The sequence below is a fragment of the Leiobunum rupestre genome, chromosome 6, assembly GCF_980474605.1.
Source record: "Leiobunum rupestre chromosome 6, qqLeiRupe1.1.hap1, whole genome shotgun sequence".
NCBI lineage: Eukaryota > Metazoa > Arthropoda > Arachnida > Opiliones > Sclerosomatidae > Leiobunum > Leiobunum rupestre.
Window position 1 is genome coordinate 56,260,994 of NC_143389.1, and position 18,894 is coordinate 56,279,887.

The 18,894-nt window shown below is 36.0% G+C and overlaps 1 protein-coding gene across 2 annotated transcripts in view; it reads left to right on the plus strand.

Moving 5' to 3' along the window:
- LOC149942682 (epidermal retinol dehydrogenase 2-like) overlaps positions 1 to 18,894 on the plus strand; it is an 88,027-nt gene that overhangs the window by 61,664 nt on the left and 7,469 nt on the right. The window contains exons 3-4 of one of the 2 annotated variants that reach the window (XM_090179884.1): positions 3,334 to 3,450; positions 5,640 to 6,328. In XM_090179884.1, the coding sequence (XP_090036010.1) occupies positions 3,334 to 3,450; positions 5,640 to 5,793 (271 nt within the window). In that variant the 3' untranslated portion in view covers positions 5,794 to 6,328. Of the gene's footprint in view, positions 1 to 3,333; positions 3,451 to 5,639; positions 6,329 to 18,894 lie in introns of those variants that run through there. The other variant, XM_090179885.1, reaches the window with a different exon arrangement.

An 18,894-nucleotide genomic window follows, 5' to 3' on the forward strand; every position in this document is an offset into this window, starting at 1 on the left:
CGAATCAGCGGACGGTGGGTAAATACGTGTCTCTTTTATAGTCGCGATAAGTCATATTTCGTCGGAACTTCCCCTCTGACAACAATAGCTTCTTAACGATATAACTGAAGTGTATAAGTCGGTCCGCTTCATCCGATAAGATTAACTGTCAACAATGCGTCAGCTATAAAGCGCCTTCTACACTCGTTGATGGCAACGAACGTGACGATATCGAGCAGTTCGGACCTTTCAGTTGAGCTCCTAATGTCGTTATTCACGCTATAAACACGCGATGTCCTTTCCGATAAGTCCATCGACGAGCGGCTGAGTTTACCTCGCATTTTCTCGTCGTAACAATATTTTCTCTTGAAAAGTTTCGCTGTGTATCTATCTATATGTATTTAATTATTTCTTATTGCAAAGTTATTATTCATTCGTTGAAACCGTTCTGAAATTATATAGACAAAATGTATAGATATAATTTTAAAGGAACAAAGTTAATTAGACAAAGCCTTGATGATATGGGTTAGGTAATTAGGATAGTACCAAGGATGATTGTCTTTATACTTAGTGACGATTGTCTGTGATTGGACAAACGAGCAAAGTGACGGAACGCTATTAGTATACTTTAAATCTGTTTTGTCTTATCGCCTTAACTAACGCTAGACTTCTCCGAAATGTTTGAAATTTTAGAAATACATCATTCGATATACCTTTCTTGGCTGTGTATCATACCGTTGGAAAAAATGATAAGATCAACACGGAAAGTTAGGTTATCTAAAATTATTACAGTTACTTTATATTTATATTTTTAAGTAATAAAAACATTTCTACTTACTTTAGAGCTGAATGAATAGGTATATTAAATTAAAAACACTTGACAAAGGATCTTGTAAGACCCGAAACGTAGTGTCGGACGTTGATTCAAACATCACGTTTTAAAATGTATGTTTTTAATTTTCATTTTGTTAAATAAATTTTAATTAAATCCAAATCGCCTCATGGGTTTTCCGTAATTAATACAAATACCTCCACTTCATAATCAGCTTTATTACCCACCAACAAGCCGCCACGTTTTCCTACAGGCCTCTGCGGTATCACGTCGTTTTGTGTCTCACCAAAACGCGGAAAACCGTTAGATGGCGCGGGCCGCGCATCCGAACTTTGAAAATCAAGAAAAAGCGGTAGTGCTATATCCAGTAACAATATCTTAATTCCTCGCTTTATAAGATGCGTCGGGAGATTTTTGTTGAAAGATATCGCTTACGGAGCAATTAAGCTCTTATGCTTACAACTATCTAATGCTCATGTGGAGCGAGTTTTTTCCCATGTTAGTTTAACTAAAACTAAGTTAAGAAATAAAATGCGGCCAGATATGCTTAGAAGCATATTGTATATAAAATTTGGACTGATGCGTTTAAAATTAAAATCCTCTCAGTTTGTACCTCCCGCTGACTTGTTGAACTCCGTTAACAGTGCCATTTACGATGTTTTAATCTTTAATATCAATAAAAGTGCTTTAAAAATTTTATTTTTTTTATATTTTTTGGACGGAAATTGGGCTTGTTTCAGACAAATTATTATTTTTTTTGGGTGGGAAATTGGGCGGTTTTCATATATTTATTGGGCGGGCCTTAAATGTTTTATCTGGTAACCCTGATGCAAGGTAAATGAAAAGAGACTTAAAACGGTTTTAAAATTCACAATATATTTATTTAAAAATCCAACGTTTCGGAGGAACTGTTACTCCTTCTTCAGCTGGATTTTTACAAGAAGGAGGAACAGTTCCTCCGAAACGTTGGATTTTTAAATAAATATATTATGAATTTTAAAACCGTTTTAAGTCTCTTTTCATTTAGTTTTTCACAATGTGCTTCTCTTCACTTCTGATCCAAGGTTATATTCCCTTCAAAATCGGTAAAGCGCGCTTTCAGTTCGCCGGCTAACGCACTTAAGTACGTTTGCAATCGAATTTTAACCAATTGCACACCTTTCTCATGGTACACGAAGAATTAAAAATGAGTGTTGTTCGAAATACAATTATTTGTTTCTTCGTGTTCCCTTGTGTACCGCGAAAATCTCTCTTTGTATACTCGTACTTATTTTGCCAAATTAGTCTTAATTGTACAAGGCCTGGCCGTATTTCAATTCAAACGCTTTTTAACCAGTACGCTTCCAGATAAATAACAAGTTGTCATAACTCTCTCTCGATTTGTTGGGTTGGAAAATCATAATTATCACTATTTTTATTTAAACAGTATAAATATATTACGACGCGTCACGTGAACTTGACACAGTGGCGTATCTGAGAACTCAGAGGCCCCCCCGCAAAAATCTCTATAAGGCCCCCCTTTTTCTTTTTTTATGGTTAGCGGGGCCCCCGAAGCTCGAGGCCCCCCCCGTACCGCGGGCCCTGCGGACCATCAGCTACGCCACTGGCTTGACATAAATATGGCGTCGTCTTGAAGTTGTGAAATATTCCACTCCGAAGTACAAACGGGAAAAGTTAAAGGTCTAAAATGTTCCCGTGACTCCCGACGTTGTTGTTGAAACTTCTAGGGTGCTCTGCTTAACCTCTCTATTAGCATTCTATAATAAAGTTCTGGTTTTACGAAATGCAAACTTGATACTTCTTTTGACGTTACACGCATTCTTGAAAAGATATCATTTTGGATAAAGTCTTTTTCAATAGACACTCCATTTCATCGAGAAAACTACATTTATGTAAATTAGTCAAGCTACTTTTAACAATGCTTGTTTTAAGGATTTGTTAAAACTACTCAAGTGAGAATCGCATTGTGAAACGAAACAAAATTAATTATGAGACCAAAAACCGTTGAAAGTTCATAATATAAATATATTTTAACAACCAACGTTTTAGTGATCAACGATAAACCTGTAAATAAAATTTTACGTCTCAAAATTAACCAAAATTTATGAAAAGTTATATAGCTTTTTCCAAATTTCGTTCCCAAAACCAATTTTACCACTACCCAAAATGATTTCCAGACTGAAAATTTTGGGATAGTATACTCAATTTTAGAACCATCCATATACAGTAGAACTGCACACAGATGGCGCTGCGAAATTAATTTTATAAAACACCCGACATATAAACTTGTGGGGTAAAAGCTTTAATTGTGAGTGTAGGGAGCTGTTGGCTAGCGTGGCATGAAGGGCTTGCCACCACCCTCCTACGCGTTGTAACCCGGCCACCTGTTTAAAGGCATTATAAGTCGCTAGATGACTTAGGCCTAAGGTGGTGCCTTGAATATTAGCCTAGCTGTTTGTTGTTATTATATTTAAAGTAGTTCCGAGAATCAATCGTTGTCTAAAATATTGTAATTTTTGCAGGTGCTTCTCGTTGCTGGATCCTAACTACGTGGCGGACGAGATCGTGGCGGCGATCAGGACGAACCAAGAAATTCTGATGCTTCCTCGCGTTTTCTACTTTTTGGTGGCGCTCAAATCGTAAGAAAAAAACCGAGTTAATTTTCTTTTAAGCCTCGTTATATCGCGAGCTTAACTGGCATGGCTGGCTATTGGCTTCGGCGTGAAGAACGCTTTTGCATGATATTGTGTTTCTATCTTAATGACTTCTATCAAGAATGTGCTCGAGTTCACGGAGAATATGTAACTGCCACTATAGCCTCTGTTTTCACGATTCCACCTAGGAGCAACAAACACAAGGATAACGCAGTTAGCCTTATAAACGCTAACGCAGTGTTGTGTACAAATTTCATTGGACGAGCCTTTACGCTGAGCGTTTTACGGAAAGGGGGAAGACAATTTCCGAATTTTCCCCTTCCGACGGCAGCAGGCGCTAAAGCGTCTAACCAATGAAAACTGTACGCGAGAAAATGCACGACTTTTGACGGGTGGCGTCCTCCTTGTGTGAGGTGCTGTGTTTGTTGCTCCTAGATTCCACTATACAGGGTGCTGCCCTTACACTCTCCGTTCACCCGATTACACGATTGCTTTTGTAAACGAGGAAAAAAACGAATCGAAAAATCTTTTTTTGTCGTTAGCGACGTACTAAAATTTATCGCTAACAGTGTACCAGGAAGTATCCTTGAAATGTCTTCAATTTAGAGTAATTGATTTGTGAATTCCTATGGGCGTGTTGCACTTGTTGTTTTTCGTCATTTGTTGCCGCTTTTGATCTGGCTTTTGTTATACGGATGAACTTGAAGCGCGTTTCATTGAAAAGTTAATTAGATTTAAGAACATTCATTTTATTCGGATTCTAAATCAGTGGCGTCACTAAGGGCGGTGTCACTGGGTGCTTTAAATCATGATGTCATTTTTTGCACCATCTTTATCAGGATAAGCAACATTTATCGTTTTAATTTCTAAATAATAACTTTCGTACTATTGCGGATATATCACTGACAAGGAGAGTACCCGATGTATTTATTTCAGATTTTGTTCCAAGTCGGCCGTAATGTAGACCTATATGAGGTATGAAATTTCCCAAAAGGAGACGTCGCGCTACCCATTCGTTTTCCCATGGCAACCGAAAATATTTTTGACCACTTAAAACAAATTAAAAAAGTTTCCCTATTTTATCCAAAAATGTTACAATTTTAACCCAAAAATGTTCCATTTTACCCAAACTTGATGAAATTTACCTAAATGTGATCCAAACTACTCATTTCGTGATTTTCAATTTTTTTTTAAATTTTTAAACCGAAAAAATCCCATGCTTTTTTAAATGGAGATTTTTTGGTTTTTCGGTTGCCATGACAAATCGAATGGGTAGTGCAACGTCTCCTTTTGAGAAATTTCATATCTCATATAGGTCTACATTACTCCCGACTTTGAACAAAATCGACAATAAACACCTCGGGTACGCTCCTTGTTAGTATATATAATACTAGAAGTTTAGTATTAATTTTAGGTAGTAATACCAGGAATCTATATATGTAAACACTTGGAATGTCTAATCATTCATGGATTCCGTGCTGAGAATGCTTCGGAAGAAACGAGCGGGACTTAACCCGTAACAAACACTTAGGAAATGCACGCGGAACGCTACAGTGATATATCCAGGTAGGAACTACTATTTATCCAAGGTACCACCTTCAAAGTCAAGTGCTTACGTATATAATTTCTTGGTAATCCTTGTAGTGGCACATTCCATATTTGTTTGCCCAAAAATAAAATAACAAATTTGAAAAATGAAATAGAAATACAACGCGAACGAAAGGGAATAACGACCAGAAGAATCTGAATAATTTCTAAAAGCCATCAATCACCACCTCTAGTGACGCTATTGTTCTTAACCCACGTTACGTCAATTCGATTTAGGGAAACGGAGATATATCCAATTTGAGTGACCCATTGTTATCGTATTTCCTTTAGAAGCTTGTTCGTTAGGAAAGTTGGCTGCATTTTTGTTTGTTTGTTTCGTTTTCTCGCCGCGGCATTTTTTCACGAAGCCCCAAAAACTGAGAGACAAAAGGCTATTGTTTGGCACCTAGTTTAACGTTAATAGGACCCTCGCCAGTAGGCTCGTTCCGGAGATGTAGGTCGATGCTTTGATTTGGTTTAAGCGCCATTGTCCATTGTCTTGTCCGTCTGGCCGCGTCCGTGGAGGCGTCGCATTGCGCAATTGACTGACACGACGACCCTCGACCCGCGTGTGTCTCTCTTTGCAGGTGGTTCCCCAGCAAAGTGGTTGACGACGCGATGCGTGTCTTTGGCATATCTACCGCCATGTCCTCCTATAAGGGCCGACAGCCCAACGTGGACGATGTCCAACACTTAAATAACAACTTGCCAGTCAAGAATGACCTCAAAGCTTGCCACTAAATTTTGTTAAACACACCTCGACTGTCTCCATTTGACGCGTTGTTTTGGGCTAACTATCTGGCCTCATTTTTTTCAATCATTCGAGATAGTGCGAACTGACTAACGCGCGTTTCCAACCATACATCGACTTAAAACCAGCGCAATTATTTCTTTCACCCTGATCGTAATGTAAAAATCTTAATTTATCATTTTATTATCAGAAAATCTCACCCTGTATCAAGCGTTTTTAAGACATTTCCTAAGCCTAACGACCCGTTTCAGGATAAGTTTATAATTACCTGTGGCGTAGCGAGGATATTTGGAGCCCTCCTTCCGTTGCCTCTGGAAAACCACATTATTTTGTTTTATTTAAGAAAAATGAGTTTAATCATAAGCCTATCATAAGGTCCCCATAAGCAAAGGTCTAGGCCAAATTTTTACCCGTTATTAAGAGGTAGGTATTCAAAATCTGCACCTCCTAGTGGCTACGCCTTCAACTATGCATTTCTGAAATAAATTTCGCGAAATGCATTATGAATTCGCAGAAGCCGTGCGCGAACGTTTTTAAACTTAGAACCACACGGGAGAAAAATATCCACCCCTTGCCCGTAGTACCGTAGCTTATTCGCAATTTATCGCCTTAAAACTTAAAATTAGAACGTAAAACTTATTAGAAATAAGAGTTGCGTTTCTGAAGGTATTTATTTTTCAAATTTGAGATTTAGACGCGTTTTGTGGCATTTATCAACCCGAGCGTGGCTGCTCTACAAGTAGGATAATATTTTAGATGTAGAAATTTTTAAAAAGAAGATGTCGCTACTGCCCTATCGTCGTACACTCTGTTTAAAAAGTCTTCGACAGGTGAAATTTTTGCCCTCTTTTTAATTCTGCTAGAAAACTATAATAGATAGATCGATGAAACCAATTGCAACTATTATTTATTTTCCAATATCTTTCGTTATTTATCGGTTTCGTCCACCAAAAGTTAATAGTTTTGGCAGCTACCGTCAAAACTCATTTTTGACAACTTTTTAAATATTGGTTCTACGGCACTGACTCGCGCGTTTTTGAATTCACAATGGTCGATTAATATTTAGAAAGTGGAAAAAATTTCCCTCTACAACCAACGGTTGAGAAGTTATCGCGTTTACAAACTTTCGTCGAAATTGGGAAACAACTAAAATGCACCAAGCGATTATTAATAACGCAACTTCGACAGCGATCCAACAACATGTTTAATTAAAGGCTGGTTTAAAATTGTGGTAACCATTATTATAAACAATTTCTAACGCAAATAGCTTTTTAAAAGCTTTAGCGTATAAAAAGCATATTCCTAAAACCACTTGCTAAGTTGTTCTTGGGATTTGTTTTTTTTTAAACCGGCCTTTAATTAAATATATTTTCAATGTTATTGAATCACTGTCGAAGTTGCGTTATTAATAATCGCTTGATGCATTTTAGGTGTTTCCCAATTTCGACGAAAGCGATAACTTCTTAACCGTTGGTTGTAGAGGGAAATTTTTCCACTTTCTAAATATGAATCGACCATTGTGAATTCAAAAACGCGCGAGTCAGTGCCGTAGAACCAATATTTAAAAAGTTGTCAAAAATGAGTTTTGACGGTAGCTTCCAAAACTATTAATTTTTGGTGGACGAAACCGATAAATAACGAATGATATTGGAAAATAAATAATAGTTGCAATTGGTTTCATCGATCTATCTATTATAGTTTTCTAGCAGAATTAAAAAGAGGGCCAAAATTTCACCTGTCGAAGACTTTTTAAACAGTGTACGTTCATTTTCTTATCTCCAGGACAACGCCGTTAACATGGGGCTCTATGCTAGACCTTTACTTATGGGGGACCTTATGATAGGCTTATGGTTTAATATATGATCCAACAAATCCATTTTACATGTAATACTTTGGGTGCCCCTAGCGCCCCCTCGCTACGCCTCTGATAATTACGTTACGCGAAAGTGTGTCATGTTCCCTGTCTTCCTCGTTTTAATTTTTTTACTGAGATCCATTTTTAGAATGACCACACATTTTTCGGTGGACTTCACACTTAAGTCATTAGACTTAATACCTGTTCTTTGCCTCGTCGTCATAGTAAGCGCGTGCGGGGAGCCCTGCCAACGCTTAGGACCAACGAGTGATATTTTGTTTAATATTTTATAATAATAATCATCAGCTAAGTACCCAAGGAACCACTCTGGCTAAAGTCAACTTGTAACTTCTGAAACCAATCTTTTTTGGGTATGACTCAACCAGTAATTATTTCCACTAACCGACACACTTATGGAACATGATTATGGACTTAGGGTGTTACGTATAAGAAATGTCTTGGAAGAAACGAGACCTTTTATGTTGACTTGATCTCTATTGTACGTGGAGCTCCAAGAATCAGTCTGAGGACTCCCCACGGCGGAATTTCGAAATAACAAAAACTTGTTTTATTTAAATTCGTTAAATTTTCGCGACTGACATAACCTTGAATATTTATCTTTTTTGCAATTTTTATTTGAAAGAAGCGCTAGTTTTTCACATTGTATATTTGTATAAATATAAAATAAGATGAGTTTAAACCAAGACCATTTACGTCCAACGGGACTCGTAACGGCTCAACCAAAATATTCGTCACCTTACGACAGCGGATAAATTGTTGGCAGCGCCATCAACATACAGTGCCTTTTAAATATAATTACTCGTAAAATTCCATACGATCTTTTAAAGCTCTTATCGTATTCGTAATAATTCATAAAATATTTATAATTTTAAGTATTTGACGAAGCCCCTTCAAAGCTTATAGAAACCGACAACAGATGTCCCACAAGTCGACTTATAAAAATACCCTCCGCGTTACTAATCCCGTTGGATATTAAGTGGTCTGATATTTAAACAATGCGGAAACGAGTCGGAAGAAACGTCTAAAATATTAACTTCAATAAGCGTAGCGTTTAGTTAGGGTTAAATAACGTTCTGAATAAAAGCTAATATTTTACACGTTTTTCCCTAGTCGTTTTTTTTTCGGTGCTTAAACTCCCTAATAAAATTCAATCCTAGCTAACTTCTATATCATTGTCCATAAAGACATAAGGGCGTCTGGTACGTAATTGAAAAGTTTCCAGAAATTCTAGGCCATAGAAGTTCTTTGCTATTTTTCATTTTGACAGTGGTTTTATAATACTTTGTTAGTCGTTGAAAAGTAATAAAAAAAATATGAAAGGGGGTTTTCTGCAAGGCCGTTTTCAAACTTTGAACTAAAAAAAAAGATTTTCTTTTTGTACAACATCGCGCGAAATATACAATTTTATATTTTTGTAAACGAGAGAAAGAAATATATATTTTTTCCCCTCAAAACCTCCGCTCTCGAATTCTCTTTATTTTATTCACACTCTTTGTGGAAAATATTCTGTAAAATGCTATTCGTAGATCTAAGGGAGCTTAGGCTAAACTATATCTTGGAAAGGAGTTATGGATCTAACTCGCGCGTTCCAACAAAAAATAACCTCTTTTTCGAAACTTTTATTTTTTTTAACAGTCGAATGGAATATTGTACATAACCGAAAAAAGATATATTTTTAGGCCACTTCTTTTTACCGCGGGAAAGAATCTTTCCGCTTTAAACCGTCAAGTATTTATCTTACGCCACGATTGCAAAACAGATTTTAGGGGGTTTTTTTTCACCTCATTAATTATTCATTTTTGAGACGTTTAAGGCTTTTTATATTTGAATCGGTAATAGTGTGTTGTCTGTTAAAATTTAGGCTAGTATATTTTATTTTATATTAAATTAAACCTACGAATAAACTAACATTTTTATAGGAGAAGGTTTAGTTTAATCCGCTGTATGCTACGTCATCTCTATCTTCAACGGGTTTTGTCTGATTTCAATCGAATGATTTTTTAAATAGTTGAATTCTGGTAATTCAGCGTATTTATGAAAACGTAGAAATTTCTGTAGCAACGCCAGTTAAGAGTAAACTAAATTACAAGTATTTAAATTTAATTAAATTTTAGTTTACATTACCACTACAAGTAAATTATTAATTTATCAAGAGAAACGAGCACAAAATATTTAAAAAATAATATAATAATAAAATTTCGATTTACATAAAAATAATAAATGTTTTTTTAAAAAACCAAAATCAGTAACCCTGACCTTCAAAGACAAGACAAAAGGCAATAAACAAAGTACCAGCTGTCCCTAATTCTTAAGAATTTTTTAAAAACTCAACATTTAGTTCGTGGTTATAACATCTCTAACGATGAAGTTGGAGAAGTTGGGGTGGGGAGGCAAAGCAGTTTAAATCCGGTGGTCCGGGGGCAGTAGTAGTTTTTTCATTTGGAAAATTTAAATTGATAATTAACATAAAACTAGAAGATATTTTGGTAAGTATTTTTTAAGAAATTAAGGACCATAGTTTAATATTTGCTCGATTATGCCGTTTCTACCTTTATTTCATAAATTTTAATTTTCAACCGAGCATAAAGTGGGGGGGGCAATTCCATTAGTTTCCCCCCGGCAAATGGCTTTAGAGGGGCATTGCCTCCCTGACGCCCCGTTCCTACGCCCTACTTTTCGTAATTAAAAACCGTGCGAGGATATTACAAAGATAAAATATGGCTTAGAAATAAGTAAATTTTAATTTTTTCCATCGTCAGGCGGAGTAATACCCGGTAAATATTCAGCCGTGATTCGATGTATGCTTCCGCGGGTTTTTTCCGGAAAATAATTTCTACTGGAATTTGCGTACAGAAAACGTTTCATTTGTACGTCCAAAATGGATACTTCACTCGTAATGAACCTCTGCCTTTAGTAATTTTTCGGTATTTTTATCTAAAGGGAACTTGTTTTATACGTATAATTTGTCGTCTTAAAGAAACTGATTAAGATGGTCGTATTTTCTGGTTCGTAATTTATACAATACGAATTCTTTGGCGCCGAATGAAATGGCGCAACGTACGTTTCTGGTCAAACCTGTTTCGGGGAATCTTAACCCTTATGACGAAATGTGGCGATTCACCCATTTCAACTTTATTTCGTATTATATTTATCGAAATTACTTTAAATTAAAAAAACATTAAGGTGAACTAAGTACGACTTTCGGTAGCCAACTGTATTTCGACGTGACGTATACGATCTCATTTGTAGATTACTGCGGGGCTGGGACTCTGTCGATTCGGGTCGACATGCTGTCGTAATGAATGCTATGTGTTACGATCCCCAGCGGACAATTTCGATAACGGATGAACTTTTGCGCTCCTGATTTCAATTTATAAGCCACTACTATTAAAGGCAATTTTTTTTAAATAAAAATGTTTTTGGTTAATTATTTACAGCGTTATTTAGGATATTAAACACGCCTCCACTAATCTTTAAAGTTTCAATATTAATATGGCGTAAGAATGTCATTTTTTGAACTGCAATTTCATAATTCGTTTTAAACTCGCTGAGAAATGTCTGTATTCCTATTTCGGTGAATATTATAATGTAGTTATTATAATAATTAAAGTTTCATTATTTTTTAATGTTACAAAATAATGTAATTTGATAAACTCTCTTCGAAATTTACGTATATTTATTTTCGGCCCTGCTATGAATATTATAATTTCAATGTATAATGGTTTTTAAATATTATTAATATTACGAATTAATTACATTTCCAACTACGATTTAATATTTCGTTTTTAATGTGACTATTCTTATTTAAAATTATAATTATTTTTAAAATATTATTAATATAACAAAATAATATAATTTTTTATTACGTTACGAAGTATAATTTACAATGTTTGGAAATTTACGTAGAAAATATTTATTTTTAACCCTACCGCAAATATTATAATGTAATTATTATAATTTCAAAGTATAATGATATGGTAAATTTTGTTAGCCTCGTATAAGCGGCGAATATAGAGATTTACGGTTTTTTCATCTCGAGCGTGTACGATCGAAAGTATGTCTATACATTCAGTCAGATTTAAATGAGACGTGTATTTTTCTTTGAGGGGTATTTTCTCTTCGGCCAAAAGTGTGTCAGTGGGTCGGCAGACGCTCGCTGAACTTGGCTTCTGGCGCAATGAACTCTCGCATCCTCTTGAGAATGAAACCCATTTTAGGCGATAGAAAACGGCGGTGAATGTTTGATTAACTCCGGCTTCGGGTTTTTTTTATCCGCGTATAAGAGTGAAGATTTCTCTTACTTTCAAAAATTGCGGATCGCCGACTCCCTTTGAAATCAGCCGCGCAATTTTTCTATATCAAGATCAATGGCCGCGAATTTTTTTGGGTTTTTTTTAGTTCAACAAGAAGTTGCGTACATTTAGATCCCGTGACTGTTTGGAATTTTAGCAGAAAGTGGAGACACTTTGCGGTAAAAAAATTGTTTCGTCCACTTGAAAAAGTACAATACAATAGACTGATTCACGAGTCGATTTTTAACATTTTTATTTATAAATAATAAATACCTTTTGATCGAAATATAAATAAATAATGGTTAATGACGATAAATAATTTTAACACTAATTTAAACGATATTTTATGTATAAACTATAAACAAAATACGAAAAAAAATTTTAAGATTCGTAATTTTAGATTACTGGCGACATCTGGTAAGACTGAGGTTCTTTAAAAATCAACCTCTAATGGCATTACCCCCGTGAAACAATCTCCTCCTTCAGCAAATTTCCGGCAAAATTTAAAAAAAATTAATGCACATTTCTTTAAAAAACTAAATAATGAGAATTGAAAATCTCCAAAGGTTCAACGTTTTTTTCATGAAAAAATTCAACCATTTAAAAAGATGTGTATTTAGTAAATTCGCCCACATCTGCCTATCATAACTATATCAAAGTTTAGAGTATTTATAACGCAATTAAGTTTACGTTAACTGGTATTTTATTTTAGTTTTCGAAAATTATGCAAAACGAATTAAGGGCGGGCTATATAACTTCACCTCCTGTAGGTTTTGCGGCACAAAGTAGCCTTGTTTTAAAATGAATATTCATCGTTCAAGCATTTACTTTCTAATTGGATAAAGTAAAACTTTTACGATAATAAATTTAAAAATGTAAAAACACCATTATGTTGGCGTAATTGCGACTGAGGTATGGTCGAATTACTACATTTGTTTTTCAACAATTCTTGTAAATATGTTTTTTGTTGCAACAATGTCCACGTGTTAAATTTTACAATTTTATACCATGAAAAAATGACCTATAAGCAGTGGCGCATTTTCCATAAGGCTGACTAGTCTGAAACCTAGGGACCCACCAAGAGCTGGGGCCCATGCATCACAAAGAAGCTCGAAGCCTAGGGGCATAGAAGGATACTTCTATCGTAGTATATATTATAACTCCTGGTGTTATTTATGATTACGTTATTGTCATTTTTCTAAATTGCTAAGATTAAATAAATTTTATTCCTGATTCGATGAAGGAAAAATTATACAAACGTACTTAAAATTACCTTAAATTATATCAATTTGCGTCTAAGAGAAAAAATAAATGAAATGAAATAACGTATATTTTCAATATAATTTACAAAAACCAAAAACTATCTAGGACAATTCGCGATTCTAACAATATTCTTTAAATTTATTTGTTCTATAAGTTCTTAAAATTAAAATACTGAGGGAATTTTTTAATGTCTTTAAGGATTTGGAAAGTTCTTAATATTCCCACGATGTAGGAAACAAAGAAACGTTTTACGTAAATTATTCTTAAGATGTTTTGCATTCTGAACGGTTTTTGTATATATAATAAATTTTATTCCTCTAACGAATCGCTTCATCTCGTTTTCGTAAGACGTGACTAAAATACAAGTCCTTCGTATTATTATTTTTCCGCTTCATTTTATCAATCTGGAGAATTTTAGAACCCTTTTTTCCGGTTTGATACAATTTATAGTTTTATTTTCCTTATCGCGTTGTATTGGGAGTAGTTTTAATAAAGTTCCGTTACCCTTACTGAATTTGACTACCCGTTCGGCCAAATTAAAAGTTATCTTCTCTTCTCTCAGAAAACCGGAGTGCCGCAACTGGAACATTTTTACCGGGGTTTGTAGGTCAAAATAGATCAAATTTAAATTCGTTTTACAAACCGAATTTTGACCCGTTTTCATATTTTTCTTGGTCCCATTAAAGTTAACTTCTTAATCGACACCGGAGTACTGCAAGTGCAACACTTCTACAGGCGTTTGTAGACAAAATTATGGGGGCACTTAGCGAACAACGATAGAAATTCATAAACTGCTAGATTTTAGTCCGCCTCGAAAACGATAATTCAGTAGTTTTGCAGTAGCAAACGATAATTCAGTAGTTTTGAGGTAGGAAACGATAACGAAAATCCAGATGTTTTTTCAATTTAACAAACGAAAATCCAGTTGTTTTGCAATATCAGATGAAAATCCAGTTGTTTTGCAATATCAGATGAAAATCCAGTTGTTTTGCAATATCAGATGAAAATCCAGTTGTTTTACAATAGCAAATGAAAATCCAGCTGTTTTGTAATTTTAGGATACGAAAGTCCAGTATTTTTGCATTAGCAGACGAAAATCCAGTAGTTTTGCACTTTTAGCAAACGAAAATCTAGTAGTTGGTTCTACGTCGACTTAAACGTTAATTTAACCAGTATATAAACTTTGGATAAATATTTTCCAAAAGTCAAAACCTTCCCAGACTAATCGACAACTACTAAACTGACCGATCGGTTGTAAGAGAGTAGAAAATACACTAAGTAAACAAGTGAAAAATTTCTCTTTCGCGGATGATGTAGAATGAAACACGCGGCGGGAATCTTAAAGCGAGCGCCGGAATCCATCGGTTTTCAGCGCGTCGCCGCCCCGACAAACTAAATAAATTTCCATAATAAATTTTTCCAATCTTCCGCGGAAAAGCCAACCTCTGAAAAAGAAGAAAAAAAGTTTCTCAATCGAAAAGAGCCCCAAAATATCGAAGGAGAGAGAGAGAGAGATGGATCAAGTTTGAGGGGGAAAACTCCGGGAAAGGAAAGTTCTTTTTAAGCCGCGCAATTGGCCACTTTTTCTTCTTATTTTGGCCAGCAACTCGGGCGGTATAAGCCTCGGTGGTTTCTTAAGAAATTCCCTATTTTTAGATTCTCTTCTCTGGCACCGAGCGAAAAATTGGACCGACTCTTGTATATTAAAAGGGTGCGAATTCAAAGCTTCTTCTATTAAAGATTCGTTTAAGAATTTATTCGCGAATCGTCGCTGACCTTTTATCAATCGATGATGGCTGGTTGATTATGGAATGATTGTAAATCGCGGGACGGTTTTGCGAGGAGGCACCCCGGATGAAAAGAGGACCTTGGGTCCTTTCCAAGTAAGCCCTCTGACTGAATAGGGGAACTGACGGAATGCAATTGCTGAATGGGATTTGGAAAAGTACTTTTAAGTTTTTGGGTGAAAGGAATTAAAGATTTGCCGCCAAAGATGCGGCTAAGATATTGTTCTTGGATTTATTTCTTTGTAATTTAGGGAAATTTTTTCTATAGTTTCGAAAAAATGTTGCGCCATGGCTATTCGGAACTATTAAATGGGTAGGCTGTCCTTAAACCGCCTAAGCATTTCGGCCAAAGAACTAAATTCTCCGTCAATTTTCAAAAATTACCGTGAATTTAGCTTCAATGCTACTTTCTTGAATACAAAAATAAAAAAGTTGAAATAACCAGTACTATTTACATAGTTTGCATCCTTACGTCATCAATGACGCAGTTCCAAGTATATATGAACCAAGAATAAATATTTAATTGAAGTAAAAATAAACCGTACAATGCCGCCATTTTGTTGGTGTAGATTTCTTAGTAAAACGCGAGAGTTAAGTTGCAATCGTCTGTTTACGGATTTTAATTAGTTGCAAATGATTAAGAATTTAGTTGCACGTTAAAAATGGTTAACTGCCTTGTTAAAAATTGTTCGAGTAGTTGTCATTTTATTCGATACCGAAGGTAATTGTCAAAAGCCTAATTTGATAAACTTCAACAACTTCTTTTCGTAGATATTCCTGACGTCCTATGCTATTTTATTTAAATAACCCGGATTGAAAATCTTAACCTTTGTTTATTAATTTAAAAATTTTAAAGCATAAATCTAATTTTTGTACGTTTTGTCGGTTTGATGAGATGACCAACAAAATGGCTACCTATTTCGTAGCTACGCGCGAAAGAGTTTGAATTTTTGATCTCCCCTCCCGGTTTCCATGGAGACTCTAGTCTAATAGTGGGGTGGCGGAGTGGTTAGCACTTTCGCCTCGCAGCAAGAGGTGCCGGGTTCGATCCGAGCTTGTGGCACTGGGTGAAAACTCCGAACAACTCCTTCTGCGTTTAGTTTGCAAGTTTCTCCATACTGGTTAAAGGGGTTTTCCCCTTTCATAAAAAATTGTTGAGGTTAACGGTAATAGTTAGGGTACGGAGCTGTTGGCTCGCGTGGCATGAAGGGCTTGCCACCACCCTCCTACGCATTGTAACCCGGCCACCTGAATTAATGGCTTTACAAGTCGCTTGATGACTTAGGCGTTAATATTATTATTACGGACCAATATATATTTTTCTTTCCACTTCTATTCCCGGATTTTCAACTCGAAGTAATTCAAGCCATAAAAGCAGACCTAGGACGATTAACTCCGCAAAATCAAAATGACGCCGTCTTTCGGGCGAATTTATGAATCCGCAAACTACTTTCGTCTTTTGTGCGATGCAACGAGAACGCAAACGGCGCGTTAACCTAAAGCCGAAAAGAACGCGAAAAACGCTTTTTCGGCAACGCCCCCCCGAAACGAGAGACGCAAAAATATACGGCGGTCAATGGAACGAAAACCGTTACAGCTGGAAACGAGGGCTTGTTTCTGGGTTTAATGGCTATTGCGTTCAGGCGTTTGAAATCTGCCACCCCCCCCCCCCCGAACTATCATATGATATAAAAAAAAGTTGTGTAAATTATTGGCAAACCATATACCCGAGATATCTGGAGTGACATTTTTGCGACGTGGCTGTTTTTTTAGATATATTCCCCTTACAAGATGCTTCTTATTTTTCTAATATCAACAAATTGTGATTCTTTAGGCTTAGGCTTAGCAAAAACGGGATGAATTAATATTATTTTTACCAAAGAGTATGGAGGAAATAGACATAAAACAACCGGGAGAGGTCCGCTATTGTTGCAATTAAATGTGTGCCTTTTCGATTACGAAGAATCCCGAAATGGCGCTGCGGTAGCTATTTTGAAGTTCGGCTTACAGATGTTTTCCCCCATTGTCAACCCCCTCTCGGTGGGGAACGTTTCGTTGCGGACCTCTCCCGGTTGTTTTATCTCTATTTCCTCCATACTCTTTGTTTTTACCATCTTCTAAAGGCAGCAAGTTACAGATTTATAGCTAATTTGTTACACTATTTTTAACAAAGATAATAGGGGTATCTGGCACTAATTACGTTAAAAAACAAGTCTTATAGCGTTTTAGCAGACGATTTTTCGATTTAGTACATTACGAGATTTACGACAGCGTTTCCTAGATGGCGCTGCCATCCGCTTGTACTCTGCATTGCCAGTGGCTGCGGCTCGCTAAGTTTAACAGAACGACTAGCCTTCCCCGTAAGTCGCGTTATTTTACAAAAAAAAATAGCACAATTTTCTTTTAATAGGCTTCGTACGTAGTTTAAAGTATCGCCACCTTTCGAATGAGTTTCAAATTGAATATATGAAAGCTGTCTGCTCGTTCAAAATTATCTCTGCACAACAGGTGAAAGTTTCAAATTAAAAACATAGAAATTGAAAAGTTGTCTGCTATTTCTTCACGTAATTAGTTGACTGATATTAAGGCAGATGGCGCTATATTTCCTAAGCTTGACAAAATTTATGAGGAAAAAGTAGACTGCTTTCGTATATGAATGTTTTTAGCTCAAAATTTAGGCTTGCGCAAGAACCGACAGTTTTCCCTCATTCATCGTTACTTCCGAGAGCAATTGGAACTCCCCAAGAAGCCTGTACTCCTTTTAAAGTTAGTGTTAATAAAATTAAGGATGCGGTAAGAAAGAGCCTACCAAAATTAGAAGAATTTGCGGAACGTTATAAAAGCCTTAAGAACAAAAAAAAACCTAAATAAATGAAAGTAGGACGGGTGGAAGACTACATGACGCTAAATGTAGCGGAAAAGTGTTTTCTTGGACAGCCTCCAGAGGTCGCTAGATCCCTTAATTGTTAGCTTTCTCTTCCTTATCTAATGGAAGCAGGCAACTTTGCCCCCGATGGTTTCTGTCGAAATGGTCAATAATAACGACTCCCGGCTCCTTCACGTCAGTTTCGGTTACGACAATATTAGTGCACCCGATAGAAAGCCTAGTTTTCACTAGGTCCTAAACGCCGCGACGGATACCGTCGTCGCCATAAAATGGTATTAGGCCTAAAGCGGATTTTTTTGCGTCGCGTCGTTTTGGCTCAAGTGAAAACCGGGCTGCCTCTTCTGCCCTCCGGCAATTTCCCCTCTCGTTCTTTCATTTTTCCCTGGATTTTTTTCCTCGCTAACTCGGTGAGAATGATCCTGCCATAAACGTCCTTCATATTTGTTCTTTAGATCCTTTTAGAAATCTGCCCTCCAATATTGTTCTTTGTAGCTGTTTGTTGGGAATTGGACCAGTATACTTTTCTTACGCTACCATTTGTTACTATACATTTAATAATAGAGGAAGTATATCACATACTTTTATCGTATGTATGCCTCTGTATAACATTTCCATTGAAATGTTTTCCAGACATTGTTTCACACGGTACATACAATAAGCGGACCCAAATATGCAAAATTCTTATAATCCTTGCTCTATTGAAAAGGTTATCATGGACATGAAATCAATTGATCGCGAGACACAATTAAGATGGTTAAAGCCAGGGTTGTCCAAAATGCATTTCGAAAATGCAAAATCCAATATACCATTTTGTATTTTGCATTTTGAGTTAGAAAAAGTATTTTGCATTTTGAGTTAGAAAAAGTATTTTGCATTTTGAGTTAGAAAAAGTATTTTGCATTTTACATTTTGCATTTTGAGTTAGAGAAAGTATTTTGCATTTTACATTTTGCATTTTGAGTTAGAAAAAGTATTTTGCATTTTAC